This window comes from Silene latifolia, chromosome 2 (genome assembly GCF_048544455.1).
Source record: "Silene latifolia isolate original U9 population chromosome 2, ASM4854445v1, whole genome shotgun sequence".
Lineage (NCBI taxonomy): Eukaryota > Viridiplantae > Streptophyta > Magnoliopsida > Caryophyllales > Caryophyllaceae > Silene > Silene latifolia.
In genome coordinates, this window is record NC_133527.1 from 192,078,968 (window position 1) to 192,095,491 (window position 16,524).

The 16,524-nt window shown below is 34.8% G+C and overlaps 2 protein-coding genes across 2 annotated transcripts; one reads left to right on the forward strand and one right to left on the reverse strand.

Annotated features, from left to right (window-relative positions):
* The first annotated feature begins 904 nt into the window (after positions 1–904).
* On the forward strand, positions 905–1,276 carry LOC141641846 (putative mitochondrial protein AtMg01250). The gene has a single exon (XM_074450493.1). The coding sequence runs from the start codon at positions 905–907 to the stop codon at positions 1,274–1,276; it is 372 nt and encodes a 123-aa protein (XP_074306594.1).
* A 7,916-nt stretch (positions 1,277–9,192) lies between these two features.
* Positions 9,193–13,776, reverse strand: LOC141641847 (protein FAR1-RELATED SEQUENCE 11-like). The gene is made up of 7 exons (XM_074450494.1): positions 13,727–13,776; positions 12,644–12,837; positions 12,314–12,458; positions 11,894–12,104; positions 11,355–11,795; positions 11,074–11,250; positions 9,193–9,249 (listed from the first exon to the last, which is right to left on the reverse strand). Exons 1-7 carry the CDS (start codon positions 13,774–13,776, stop codon positions 9,193–9,195), a joined length of 1,275 nt encoding a protein of 424 aa, XP_074306595.1.
* Between the last annotated feature and the right edge of the window lie 2,748 nt (positions 13,777–16,524).

The following is a 16,524-nucleotide window of genomic DNA, read 5'->3' on the forward strand; positions in this document are numbered from 1 at the left end:
GAACTTTATATAAAGTTCTGAATTTTATATAAAGTTCTTCCATTGCACTTGTTCTAATTACTAACATGTGCCCATTGAGCACATTTTATGTCCTTATTTGAATATTTAAATATATGCTATTTCTAAACACAAAATCTCATTTGTGACCAACAATATCCGTCACTTTGGAGTGACGGATACCATTTTACCTCACAAAGTACCCACTTTTTCTCTCTCTGCAACACTATTCATGTGGTCCCCTTTCTCCACTAATCCATTTTGTTACCATTTTCACTCACAAAATATCCGCCACAAATGGTGACCCGTCACAAGGGAGACCAATTGGTTTCTAAATTTGAAGTTGTAAAATACTATTATACTCTTCTTACCCAAACATGATCTCAACTGGTTTTCGTTGTGGTCAGCTATTTCCGTGAGCTTTTTGCTACTGCTCACCCTTCGAATTTTTCGGAGGTTTTGGCATGCCTTGAGGGACGTGTGACCGATCAAATGAATCGGGGTTTGCGCGAGGAGTATCGAGAAGATGAAATTATTGAAGCTATCAGTCAGATGAATCCTTTGAAGGCACCTGGTCCTGATGGTATGAATGGATTGTTTTATCAGTCATATTGGCATGTGATCGGTCCGGAAGTGATTAGCTCAAGGCTCGGCATTCTTAGGGGGGAAGTGTCGCCTGCTCCTATTAATAAGACTAATATTGTCTTAATCCCGAAGAAGAAAGCCCCAGATAAAATGCGGGATTTTAGACCTATTAGTCTTTGTAATGTGGTTGAAGATTTTCCTAGGAGATATCGTTTCTGAGAACCAAAGTGCCTTTACGCCGGGTCGGTTGATTACGGATAATATCCTTATCGCTTTTGAGTTGTTCCATCATATGAAAAATTCAAGAAGCGCTGAAGGTAATATGGCGATTAAGCTAGACATGGCCAAAGCTTATGACCGGGTCGAATGGGGTTTCTTGCGGCAGGTTTTGATAACTATGGGGTTCGACAGAGGATGGACGGAGCGAGTTATGGAATGTGTCTCTACAGTAACATTTTCGGTTCTCCTTAACGGTATACCTTCGGAGGAGTTTCAGCCCACTCGAGGATTACGCCAAGGTGACCCGTTATCCCCTTACTTGTTCATTCTTTGTGCGGAAGCTCTCTCTAATCTTATGAGAAGGGCAGTCGAGGCTAATTCGATTCATGGGATCCGTATCGCTAGGAATGCTCCCGCTATATCACATCTTTTATTCGCCGATGATAGCATATTCTTTGCTAGGGCCACGATTTAGGAGGCGGATGTTATTAATGGGGTATTAAGGAGATATGAAGCGGCCTCGGGATAGCTTGTTAGCCTCGAGAAAACCACGGTCTCTTTCAGCCACGGTGTAGCGCGGGACCAACGGGCCCATGTGGCAGCGAGGTTAGGGGTGGGGGGAGTGGAGGAACAGAAGCGTTATCTTGGATTACCTACGGTGATTGGGCGGTCTAAGAAAGTTATCACTGATATCATTCGGGATAAGTTAAGTAAAAGGTTACAAGGTTGGCGAGGGAAATTATTGTCTAGGGCGGTTAAGGAGGTTCTTATAAAGGCGGTAGCCAATTCACTCCCTACCTATGTGATGAGTGTGTTTAAAATCCCTGCTAATTTTTGTGATGAACTTAGATCGATGATTTCGCGTTTCTGGTGGAGGCATGAGGAAGGAAAGCGAGGCATCTCTTGGGTAGCTTGGAAAAGGATGTGTAAACCAAAAGACCGGGGGGGATAGGGTTTCGTAATCTCCGTCTTTTTAATCTTGCTCTTTTGGGGAAGCAGGCTTGGCGGTTGTTGACTTGTCCGGATAGCTTGTGGGCTCGTATGATGAAGGCAAAGTATTATGCGGAGGGTGACTTCTTAGGAGCGAGGATTGGGCACAATCCTAGCTATGCTTGGCGCAGCATTTTGGAGGCTCGGGGGACGTTGGAGAAAGGGTTGCGGAGGAGGATTGGGGATGGGGAAACTACACGGGTTTAGAGGCATGCTTGGGTGCTGGGTACGCAGACGGGAAGGGTTATTTCGCCTTGTCCGAATGGTCACGAAGAGATGGTAGTGGCTCAGCTGATTACGGACCAAAATGGTTGGAATATGGATAGTATTGCTAATTTGTTATTACCGTTTGAGCGAGATCGAATCACTAATATTCGATTAAGTCCAAATAAGCCGTGGGATGGGTGGTGTTGGAGTGGGGAGCGGGATGGCATTTATAGCGTGAAGTCAGCATACCGCATGATGGCTGGGGAATGGTTGGAGATGGCAGAACAGTCGGATGCTACGAGTATGAAATGTTTCTGGAACAAGCTCTGTAAAGTACCGGTTTGGCCACGCGTAAAACTCTTCTTCTGGCAGCTGTGTAATGACGCTCTAGCAACAAAGGCAAACATTGTCACTCGAATGGGAGGTGAGTCTTCTCTTTGCTCTTTTTGTAATTTGTCTGACGAGTCTTGTATTCATTTGTTTAGGGATTGTGGGGTTGCGAGGTGGGTGTGGGAGAAGTTTGGTTTTGCGAGTGAGGAGGAGGAGAGGACGGGGGAGGTTCGCAGCTGGGTAGAGGAAAAATGGAGAGATGTGGGTGTCTTGGAGTATGGGAAATTTATGTTGGGTTGTTGGGCCATTTGGGAGAGGAGGAATAAGGTTGTTTTTGATGGGGTGGAGGTTGATCCGGAGGGCATTCTTAGAAGGGTCTGTGACGCGTGGAGTGAGGGTGAGGAGGGGGTGGAGCTAGGTGGCTTATGGTGTAAGGGGTTTGGTCACAGAGAAAGGGAGGAGAAGGGGGCAGCGTGGACAACAGCTCTGAGTGGATACGTTAAGATAAATGTGGATGCGGGTGCGAAGGAGGGTGAAGGGACTAGCTCGGGCCTGGTTTGTCGGGATGAAAGCGGGACAGTGCTGTGGGGGCAGCCATTGTTCGAAACGAGTGGTGGGAGCCGAGTGTGGCAGAGGCGGTTGCGATGTGGGACGAGCTGGAGGAGGCTAGAAAGAAAGGCATGAGGAAGGTGGTTATGGAAAGTGACTGTATGAAGCTTGTGGAGGCACTCAAAGGAAGGAAGCAGGGGCGTAGCATCTTCTCACAAGTGATCGACGACATCCTTATGTTAAGTAACGAGTTTGAGTCTGTCCTATGGTCTTATACGAGTCGGGTCAATAATAGTGTATTAGCGCATTGTTTAGCTCATATTAATCCTAGAATCGTTGGTCGAGTGGTATGGTCGAATGTGTTGCCACCGACTGCTCAAAGTGCTGTACTCTTTGATATTTCTATGCTATCGTAACACTCTTTGAGTGTTTTCTTCAAAAAAAAAAAAGAAAAAAAGCCAATGATATGATCAGTTGACAGGGGTGGAGGGATCAAAATATTCGAAACTCCTCTACATTAAAGCTCACCCTATTTACAACAAAATTTGAAAACTTAATTATAAATCTCATAAATTATACCACCAGTTGTACTATCACTGATGACTGATGGTATCGTCTATGAAGTGTTCCTTTAGTCTACCATATAAAAGATGTTGAGATAATATATGGATATTGTTTCATTACTTTTGTGTAAAATATTATCATTAATTTATACAAAAGCATATTATTACTTCCTTTATTTTATCAATTACACATTAGTTTTACCCCTCATGCTCCCAATCTAATAAGATGGCATATACTTATCATTTTGCCATCATTTTTCTCCCAATCTAATAGTTTAACATTATGAAGATGCTAATCTACCATGATTGATTGATGAAGATTAAATAATGAAGATGAAGAAGATAAAGAATGGAAGAGAGAATATTGAATTGTATTGTATTAATCGTGTAAATGATTTCTGTAGAATGAATTCAGTACTCAATGAATAAGATACATCATGCTTATATAGGCTAAGTTGTTACAACTTCTAACAAACTTCTCTTACAAACTTTGTAACCACCTAGATATTTGTAATAACTGATTTCACTAACTGTATTCCCATAACCCCCCCCCCCCCCCAAGCTAGGCTACAATCACTGATATGTAAGCCAAGCTTGAAGCAAAATGCCCTATGTTCAGCAGCACCAAGAGGCTTGGTCATAATGTCAGCAAGTTGTTCATTGCTTTGAACATGTGCAGTCTTTAATAACCCTTCCGGCTGCTTGTCACGAACAAAATAACAGTCCACGTTTAGATGCTTCGTATGCTCATGGAAAACAGGATGTAAGGCAATGTGCTCTGCTGCTGTATTGTCACAATATAAGGAAATAGGCAGTGGCACCTGAACCTTGAAGTCTGCTAATAATCTTTCCAACCAAACTATCTCTGAGGTGGTGTAAGACATGCTTCGATACTCGGATTCAGCAGTGCTCTTACTCACTGTAACCTGCTTTTTGGTTTTCCAAGATACTAGACTTGATCCTAAGAAGACACAGTAGCCACTAAGAGATCTGCAACTGTATGCACAAGTTGCCCAATCAGCGTCTGAGTATGCTTTTAGAAGGGGAGCTGCTGATGATGAATAAAACAGACCAGTGTTTACTGTCCGTTTCAAATATCTGATGACATGAATAGCTGCCTGATAATGCTCATCTCTAGGCTCATTAACAAACTGACTTAGGTGTTGTACACTATAGGAAACATCAAGCCTAGTCATGTTAAGATATAATAACCTTCCTACTAACCGTCTGTATGGTTCAGGATCCTGTAAAATTGACCCTTTGACAGTAGATAACTTTAACCCCTTCTGCATTGGAAAGGCCACTGGTTTACAATCCTCCAGTCCTGCATCCTTTATGATATCTAGAATGTATTTCCTCTGATTGACCATAATACATGAGGAATTTCTGGCAACTTCAAGTCCTAAAAAGTACCTCATACTTCCTAGATCCTTAATAGTGAATTTCTCATGTAAACTAGCTTTGAGAGATGTAATATCATTCAGACTGTCACCTGTAATAAGGACGTCATCTACATAGACTAAAATAGCAAGAAAACATCATGTAACAGGTTCAGTTCTAGTAAACAAGGAATAATCCTGCCTGGACTGAACAAACCCTATACTTTTGAGAAATTTAGTCAACTCTAGATTCCATTGGCGTGATGCCTGCTTAAGACCATAGAGTGACCTTTTTAGTCTACAAACCTGGACTTTCTTGGCCTTAGAATATCCTTGTGGAGGCATCATATAAACCTCTTCATCCAAGTAACCATGTAGGAAAGCATTGTTGATATCTAATTGGTGTAAAGGCACAGGACTAAATGTATGCTTGTAATCTGTAGCAAATTTAGCAACAGGACTAAATGTATGCTTGTAATCTTTATTTTTAATCTGATTATAACCCTTTGCTCCCATGTATCATTTTTTTCTAAGGCTCTGATACCATGTTAAATCATGCAACTAGGCCTGGGCCGCACCCAAATGGAGGAGAGACGGACCACTTAACAACACAATGGAGGTTCCATCCTAAAACCAATTGGCTATAGAGGGAGTAGCCCCTTGCCTTATAAAGTGGTAACTTCTCTCCTCTTTTATCAATGTGGGACACTCACATGTGGGAATATATGGGTGGTTTTCTTCACACTCCCCCCCTCACATGTGAGGCCCATTTAAATCGGTCTGGGGGCATTTAGGCCTCTCTTCCAGCCCACAAAGCAAACCGTGTTATTTTCCAACGGTTGCGAATAATAGGCCCGGTTAATTCATCATACCCAGGATAATAACCGTGGGCTCTGATACCATATGAAGATACTAATCTACCATGATTGATTGATGAAGATTGAATAATGAAGATGAAGAAGATAAAGAATGGAAGCGAGAATATTGAATTGTATTGTATTAATCGTGTAAATGATTTCTGTAGAATGAATTCGGTGCTCAATGAATAAGATACATCATACTTATATAGGCTAGGTTGTTACAACTTCTAACAAACTTCTCTAACAAACTTCGTAACCACCTAGATATTTGTAATAACTGATTTCACTAACTGTATTCCCATAAACATACTCGTACTTATCCTTATTTTTTTTATACACATATAAACCATCATCTAACAATTTATAAATACAACGATGAGAACCACAAGCATAATCAGTAAATTTTTTGTCCTGCTTAAAAGCATAAAATTTTATACGTTCTTTAACGTCGTCTCGAGTTGCGTCACAAGCATAGTTTGTTGGTTTTATTTGAATCCTGAAATTCCATGTATAGCGATGATGCGTAAGTTTTTCTGTTGTAAGTAGTTCATTAACGATATGTTGATCCTTATTGGCGAAACACCTTACTTTTATTAACGATATGTTGATCCTTAATGTGTGCAGGCAATTGATTTTTTTCAACAACTAGCTGTTATGACTTATGAGCTGCTTAGAGCTCATGAAGCAAAGCTGGAGTGGCATTCTAGTGTTTGGATGCAAAGAAATCAGTCCCGTCTGAATGTCGTGATAATCATGAGGCCTGAATGGGTGATTGATCAAAGGATATGGAATGGCTAGCTAGAGTAAATTTTATTTGATATGGTTGATGTTAGAGCCTTTTAATGTTCCATCTTGGCTGTACAAATTGTGTTTAATGACATTCTACCCAAAAAAAAAACATATGTGTAACCTTTATTCATATAAATTCGTATTTCCATAAGTAATTTAGTCTACCGTTCAATTTATTCTCAATGTAACCGTCGCCTGAGTTAAGGTGAGGGATGGCGGTGGAATTCGAGGAGAATTGAATATAGAGAGAGAGAAAGAAAAAATTACGGAGTTGAAATAAAATGGATAAAATGGTCATTTCCGTCCACAAAAGAGTAAAACCGTCCCTGAATAAGCACCACCCAAAAAAAAAACTAAAAAATGCCCGTCAACAAAATAATATGAGAGATAACAAAACAAGACAATATAGAGTAGTTTATATAACCAAATCTTCACTCACATTATTTTTTCCATACATGAACATGATTCAGTTCAATTCAATTATGTCTAGGTTTCCACCTTTGCCGAAAAATATACTCTCCTTTTTTAATGTTGTATAAGTAGAGACCACCATGGTACTTAACCTTAAAAAAACAATGTCGACCGCCACAACCATGGTCGAGAAACGTATTGTTCATCTCCTGAAAGGCAGCAAACCCGATATGAGCATTTGATCTATAAATATCACACCAATAATCTGTGACATATATCGCCGTCGTCTTAAATGTCCATGTTAAATTTGTATTGATTGGGATCTTTTGACGAATATCTTTAGGTTTCATGTCCGAAACACAATGTGTTTCTAATGGTTCATCCGTCATTTGATTCTCAATTACTATATGATACCTTGCAAAATTGAAAAAAGGGTGAGCATTTGTGTCTAGAGGAGACATAATAATCATGATTATTATGAACAAACATGTTTTGATAATATATGGTTTGAGACTCATCTTCAATTCTTGAGGTTATTATTATTATTATTTCAGGGTTTTTGTTTTATCTTTATTTATTATTTACTATATATATATAAAGAGTGTTTCATATGAACATTTCATCATTATATATATATATAGAACGATTTTGTTTTAACGAAAAACCTAAATGTGGAATATTCACCAATATTTTCATCAATTATGGTAAAAATAAGTTTATTCTTTAAATTTTTTATGTGAATATTTCTATAATTAGGTTTTTTATGTTATATATACGTATATAGTAGATAATCATTTGATTTATCAGTTATATATATCCTTATTTGAATATAAGAGGTTTAGGCTTTGTTTGGTAAAATTAACTAAAAAGATACCTGAAAACTTAAAAGCTAACTGAAACCTGAAAAGGTAGGTGAAAGGTAACTGAAAATTAGGAGCTGAAAAGGTAACTGATTATATAAAAAATGTTTGGCAAACTAGTTGAAAAGGTACCTGAAATCTCAAATGTCAGGTAGCTTATTTAGACAAATAAGTTATTTGTCAAACACTTGCACAAAATTCAGGTAGCTGAAATTTTGGTCAAATAAGCTAATTGAAGCGTCATGCCAAACAGAGCCTAAGGCCCTGTTTGGTAAACAACATATTAGGTGAAATTAGTAGATTCCGGCTTAAATAGTAGTTTGACCAATCAATCTACTAATTTTACGTGTTTGGTTAATAGCATATTCGATGACAAAGATATTGGCGGAATCTTGTTTTTGAATATCTTTGCTAATAGCAAAGATATTGTAATAGCATATTGAGTTTATACATGGAAATGGTAGATTTGTCATATAATCTCTAGTTACCAAACACGCTTTCTAAATTCTGCTAATTTCATATGATGGTCAAACCTGCTTCTAAAATCTGCTAACCGTATTATGCTAACGTTGTCTGCTATCATTAATCTGCTTCTGCCGTTTGCCAAACAGGGTCTTAATGCAAGGACATTATTATACATTTATACTAGAGTAAGTCTCTTGTAAAACCATCTTACAATATTGAGCGGATTCTATAACACATTGTAAACAAGTTGTTAAATACTATTATGCTCTTCTTACCCACCCATGGTAAATAATTTAAACTTGTTTCGTGAGGGTTAAAGTTATGTTTTTACAATAACAATAATGAAAAAATTTATGTGTACACATAACATTTTTTTTTTTTTTTTTTTTTTTTTGGTCGAAAGTGTACACATAACATATTAGAAACAATAATTCTTGTAAAACGTTTACCGTACACTAAATTAATGTAAACCCACCTAACAATTTTATCAAAACGCCTTCCCATAACTTCTCTTATTAATTTGCACCAAAATAAATAAATAAATAAATAAAACTTCTCTTATTAATTGTCCATGTTTTGGGAAAGGGTATATATTTGTCTTTAATAGATTGTTTTACACTAATTTAATATAATACCGTTTTACACAAGATTAAACCGTGTCTTATATGAGAAATAAATATCCGATTTAATGTTTTATTTTCAAAGTTCTTTAAAATGATATCAGGCCGTATCAATGACCTAAATAAATTAGAGACTTTTGATTTAAGATGATGCAGAGATGAAAAAACATAGATAGGGAGAGAGATGCATTGTAACTTGTAAGTTGTAACCTTAGTTTATCATCATCGATTTATATAACTTATAATAACGCAATATAATTTGCCAATTATTATCTTTATTTTATTAATTCCATGATAATTTCGATTTTACTGCACCCAATTTTTTTGGTGGACGCTTTCTCCTTCTCGATTCAAATACAAACCATCAACTAAGAATTTGTAAACACAACAACGAGAACTACAAGCATTATCAATAAGTTATTCTCCTGTTTGAAAGGACAAAACATTATAGTTCCAGTATCATCTTTAGTTGCATAACAATCATAGGATGTTATTTGACGAGTTTTAATCTTGAAAGACCACGTCGTGTTCTGATTGTTTAAAATTGTGTGATTAGCGTACCCTTGTGCCGCGGACCAACACGTTGTTTTTAGTGTTTGCCCACACACGTTTATAAATTGGATAGTATACTTTTTGGACCCGAAAATGGATGGCATAACATTTGTGTGTGGAATAGGCATAGTTGTTGTTATAGCTAACAACAAATAGGTTATGAAATAGGTTAAGAGATGCATTTTGAGGTTAGTTTCTCTTCAAATAAAATGCAAATATGTTTGTGTGTTTATATGTTTATTAGTTGGTGATAATTTATAAGGGGGTGTAGCAATAATGTACCCTAGAACTATGAATCAGCTAGGATATAATTTAGTTTTTTTGGTTGATTTAGTAAAATTTATTATGTAACAGACCGTTGTCAAAAAAAATATTATTAAGGAAAAATATTGACGTTGACCCATAGAGTGTAAATACTTTGAATTTTTGAAATCAACACTATTTTGTTAAATAGTTTCGTTAATAACACCAAAACGATACGGAGTAAAAACTTTGTAAATCCTCGTATATTTAGTGCATGAAAGCGATAGGGTGTCAGTACTACTCGATCAGTAGTTCAGTACTGAAACCATTAACCTTAATTTTTGAAAAGAGAACAAAAATAGTTTAATTATTTTCCTATTTTGAACTAAACTCTAGGGGCAAAAATGTGATTTTCAATCAACAAAACGAAGTTAATTAGGATTTAGAGAAACTATATATGTTAGGTATTGTATTTTGATGACAAGTTAATGTTACTACGGTTTTTCTAACGCGTACCCTATAGACACGCATTAATACTTAATTAGGCACGCATTAAGTATTATCCACAGTAAAGATTTTTTAGTTACCTTAATTATCTCTTATTTCTCTCTCCTAAATACTCTTTTATTATCTCCCTAATATTTCTCTCCCTCTCTCCTAAATATTCCTCCCTGCGTCATTCTCATGCAATTTATGTTTGATTTTTTTTTTAAATTCTACACACCACTATTCTTATAAATCAATTACACAAACAATTAATTGGAATATATTGACACCAAAATAACAGTGAAAGTATAATGAACATAATCAATAAATGTCATAATCCCTTAAAACAATGTTAAACAGCTCAAATAAATTTGAAGATGCAAAATTAAAATTTCAAAGGATACAATAAAGTCTCTAAATTTATTCTACTCCTTTAAACAAAAAATGGGATTTAAGCCTTCTCTTGTTTGGGAGTCTTTTTTCCTCTTCTTAGCAACAACGGGGGCAGTATTTACATGAATGTTCTCCTTTTCAGGACAAGTCGTGATTTTATGTCCGGGTTTTTTTACAAAAAGAACAATTTCTACATTGCTTTTGTGCGACTTCCTTTCCACCTATTTCTACTTTGAATTTGGACGACCTTTAGTTTTCGAAACCTAGGAGGATTACGAATGTGATTATCCTCGCCCAAATTAATAATTTTAACCCAATACTTCACTATCTCGAACCCAATACCATGGTATGGAACTCATCACGACACCATCGTAAGGGTAAATATCTCACTGGTATTTCAAAACAGTCTTTATGTATGAACACAGACAATATATGCCGGCAAAGAATACCCAAAACTCAAAAAGTTTACAGCTGCAACTAATATTGTCGCAATTCCATACGACATTATACTTTTGTGTACGTAGCTCTTTATAATGCTGAACAATGAAAACATGAGTGTGATCATCCTCACATACCGTATATTGTGTAGCCCTTCCAAACTCTTCTTGAAACTTTTTGAAAGAAAATGCTGTGAAGATTTTATACACTTGCTCTTCCAACGGAGATGAAGTACACAAGGAAGATCCTCTATATGTATCCAACATGGTATGGTGTAGTTGAGTTTGCCCAATATCCTCAACTGCTAGATCAATCTGCACATGTGCCAATTTATATGAAATCAGTTAAAAATGTATCAACATACATAAAAAGAAATACCGTTAAAAGTGTAGAATAATAAAAAGCTTCAAATATTTACCTGGCTAATAAGTTGAGTCAAACATGACCGTGAAGATGTAAATCGTTTAACAAAACTGTTGAAACTCTCACATCTTCCTGTTGTGGTCATACCACCAAAAAAATAATCACGAAGGTAAGCTGGCACCCAATTTCGCCTGATCTTATATAAACCACGCACATGCTTATTTTCTTGTAAATCAAACTTTGATACCAGAAGAGGCCACTCTTGTTCGAAATCATCGACATTGTCCAATTTATAAAGTCTATAAAACTCAGAACACCAATCCGAATATCGATTTCTAAGAAAAGCCGTAAACCAAGAATAAAATTTAGATGTAATATGCCATATGCAATAAGCGTGTTTTGTAGATGACATTTCTATGGAGATTGCTTCTGACATCCATGGATCCTGATCAGTAATAATTGTCATTGGCGGCTTCTTCATCAGTGTAATAAAGGTCTAACAACAAGCAAAGAATACGTGAGAAGTATATACGGAGTATAACATTATAACTTTACAACATAGTAAAGAAGTGTATATTTATAGAACATGTGTACCTTCATCAACCAACAAAAAGTAGCCTGAGTTTCTCTTCGCATAAGAGCACAACCAAACAATATAGTTCTCCCATGATTATCAATGCCAATAAAAATACCAAAAATCATGTCATATAAATTCACCCTATAGGTTGTATCAAACCCAGTAGAATCTCCGTACTTTTGGTACAAATCAAAGCAGTGAGAAGGCGACCAAAATATATTCTCAAGCCTATTCAATTCTCATTGTCAATAGTAAAATCAAATTGAAAGTTAGGGTTCTCAATTTTAGCGCTCTTACAAAATTCAAGAAGATCCATAGCGTCATTGGCCAAATTTTCTTGTCGCTTTCTACTAAAAAACTTATGAACATCTTTCTTAAAAAATGGTAAATCTCCATATTTCACATTTTTTTGAAGCTCCATCACTCGTATTATTTGCCTGACTGAAAGACCAGCATTTTTATACAACAGAAGTTGTTGTTCATCTTCTTTAGATATGGAGCGATAAGAATGAAGAAATCGCACTTGAATAGGTGACAAAAGTTGATGGTTATGATGTGAATTAAATTGGGTAACATGCCACTCTTCAAGAAAAATGTCACACGACTTTTTAAGAGTTATTCGCATGAGAGCGTTACAACCACACCTTGTTGATGGTCCTGTTTTATTTGCTCCTTAGAAGGCTCCACCATTTTCACTCTCGGAAATCCTTCTCGATGACAAAAAAAATCTCGTCTAACCATTTTTTCATTTTTAGTTTCAAACCGACCTCTGCGAATTGAAAACCCACTTTTTCTAGCAAAATTCTCATAAAACAAATAAGCCTCCTCTTCACTTAGAAAACATTGACCAACAAAGGGTTCAAAAGAGTTTCTATCAATATTTCCTTCTCCATTGTTAATCAACTCACATAATTCATCTTCTGGTTCATTGTTCAAGTCAAAAAAATTAATTATATTGGACCTACATACACAAATCATAGAAAAATATTAGTATATTAAATCCAATTGCATCCTCATTCTACAAATGGAAGGCGATAGTCATGTAATACCGCAAAACATACTTCCGCTCGTTTGTTCCACTAGACCAAAGAAAGAAATTAAAAACAAGAGCACTTGCCAGCGTAGACAAGCAACACAAGCAACAGAGACTACACTACCTAGACTACACTACCCGAGTACCCGTGGCTTGAGCACCAGGTAGTTTCATACTTATCTTATTATACAAGAGCATGTAACAATAATAGCAATACAATAAAGGAAGGATACATGCGTGGGTAACCATATATGAAAGGCAACACACATTCTCTTCAGTGACAATAGTATAATTCGTCAAACAAAAATTCTCATTTGTGACGGGCATAGCCGTCGCAAATTTATAGATAAGATAAAAACAAAATGCACAGAAAGTAGCAATCTGTTTTGTCATATCTACCCACATGGATATTACTTGAGTATGTCCGTCACAAAAGAGACTTGTCATCCATCAAAATACATGTTAACAAATGAGAAATTGTGCATGGAAATCACATGTCCACTGTTTTATAAGGCATCTGGCCCAAAATGATTGGAATAAATTACGTTCATCAGACTATCAATCCTTTTAAATTGTGTTATCGATTTCACGATATCAATTGTTAATTATAAATCATAGAAACGCAACACACATGCTAATCGTGACGATAATATGATTAATCAAAATACATGTTAACATCATCCATTAAAGGTCATCTAACAATATTATGGCACAATTCAATTATGACGATACAATATTTTGATCAAGATATAAATACAAATAAAAACAAAATTTTACAGTAAAAAACAACCAAATATGTGAGAAAAAGACCACATACCTTTCATGAAGAGATTTCGTTGCAGAAGAATTGATTGAATTCCTCACCATTGATTTGGAATAGAAGAAAAGTTGAGTTTTATTAGATTTGTAAACAGTATTGTAGAAAATAAAAATTGAACAATGGAAGAAGATAAATATTAGGAAGATAATAAAGAATATTTAGGAGAGAGAAATAAGAGATAATTAAGGTAACTAAAAAATCTTTACTGTGGATAATACTTAATGCGTGCCTAATTAAGTATTAATGCGTGCCTATAGGGCACGCGTTAGAAAAACCGATATTACTAATGTACTCCCTCTATTCAAATGTCCCGATCAGTTATTATTATTTGTCTTTTACGTGTTTGTTAATGTTCATTTTATTTTGTTAATGCACGTATCTTTACTTACATAGATATAAAAGTCTGATAATGTTTCTTCATTTATGAATAATGGCTAAAAAGCCAATAATAACAGTTGACTGGGGTGGAGGGATCGGAATATTCGAAACTCCTCTACATTAAAGCTCACTAAATTTACAACAAAGTTCGAAAACTTAATTATAAGGGTTACTAGTTTGAATGCCCGTGTGTTGCAACGGGGTAATTAACTTATTTATAATGCAAAAAAAAACATAAGGGTTTAATGTTTACATTTTATGTCTAATGATTTGTTTACATATTACTAAAATATCTCTTTTAAAAAAAATAAAAGATTAATATATACGTGGGTTAACTCTTATTTATAATCATATAATCACCCCATCTTATACTAATCTTTCGATGTGGTACAATTCTACTATTTATAAGTAATATATTCACCAAACTTTGATTATTTTTCTGATGTGGGACAATTCTACTATTTATACGTAGTATATCATCAAACCCGCATTGTTTTTCAATGTGGGACAAATAACATACTCAAAATTACACCATCTTTTTTGCACTTAGTTCGACATTCAACCAGATCCCGAATACCGAATACGGTTAATTGTTACTCATTATATTTAATAGTTATATTTAAATTTAATAATATGATCAAGTACTCTCCATTAATATTTGTCGCTGTTTTTCTTCATTTTTTTTATCATAATTGAGATACGGAAATTTCCCGCGGTACCCCTTAATTTTGTCAGATTTTTCATGTTACCCCTACTTTTAAGAATCTGCATATGGTATCCTTGAAGTTCCATTTTTTTGCCCATGGTACCCCTAATGTAAAAGCTGTTAAATAGACGTTAAGTTTGATGGCGTGGCAATAAAATAACAATTAAAAAATAATACCCCCTTTATTGTTTTATTGGTACGGATATCTCTCTTTTAAATGAAAATTTAATTAAGTATATCATTATAATATTGGAAATTTCTCATGGTAACCTTGAACTTTGATAGATTACACATGGTACCCCTAATTTTAAGTTTCTACAAATGGTACCCATGTGTTCACCTTTTTCTTTCCCAGAATACCATTTGACAACTTCCGTCATAACGTCATTGCTCCTATGAATTTTGACCCCTTTTTCTTTTTTTATCTAGTACACAAACACTTCATCATCTAATTCTTAAATCCAAATTTTATTTAATAAACTAACATTTAATACCTAAATAACAAAACACAAATAGCATGGCATGCTCAATTACTCAAGTTACTCATAGGAGTAACGACGTTATGAACAAAGTAAACACAAGGGTATTATATGTACAAACTTAAAATTAGGGGTATTATGTGTAATCTAACAAAATTCGAGGGTACCATGAAAAATTTCCGTTATAATATTGACCATTTTATCGATCTTTCTCCCACCTAAAAAAATTTTACAACTTTAAAAATTTAACATTTAATTCAAGATTATGTTTAAAGTCTCTTTTATCTAATAAGTATACTTTGAGAGATTCAATATATTTGGGGTGATACCTAAGTTCCAAGGATAAATCCTATTTATAATCATGGGATCACCCCACCTTATGATAATCTTATGATGTGGGACAATTCAACTATTTATACGTAGTATATATTTATCACACCTACATTATTTTTCAATGTGAGACGAATAACTTATTTAAAAGTACACCATATTTTTTGAACCTAATTCGAAATCCAACCCGATTTAATAATAAGAAAATATTATATTATCTATTAATATTCATATGTTTTTTTTTATTTATTTTTATCATAATTAAAATATGTGCAAATGATACGAACCTATATTCTAATGATAGAATTTTTTTTAACACAATTCTAATTATATTATTTAAACGTAGTACATTTACCACACCTATATTATTTTTCAACGTGGGACATATAAAATCTATAGGTAGAAAATATAATGATATAAACTTTTAAGAGCTCTCCAAGACAATACTTAAGAGACTCAAAAGATTTTGGGTTGATGCCTAAGTTCCAAGTATGCCTCCTATTTATAATTATAGAATCAGCCACCTTATACTAATCTTTCGATGTGGGACAATTCTACTATTTATATGTAGTATGTTCACCACACCTACTTATTTTTCAATATGGGACAAAACATACTAAAAAGTACACAATTTTTCATATTAAGAAGTACATCATCTTTAATATGTGCAAATAATATGAAATTTATACTCTAATGATAGCATTTTTTACCACAAAGCTAATTATATTATTTTCATAATTTTTTTAACGATATTTTTTTTTGACAAATGAAATGTAAAAGTTTGATATAAAAATTGGAAATATCACTTAAATATAATTTAGGAAATATACATATTATAATAATTAAAAGATTCTCTACTTTATTTTTTACATCAAAAATTATACTTTCCTAAATTAATTTTT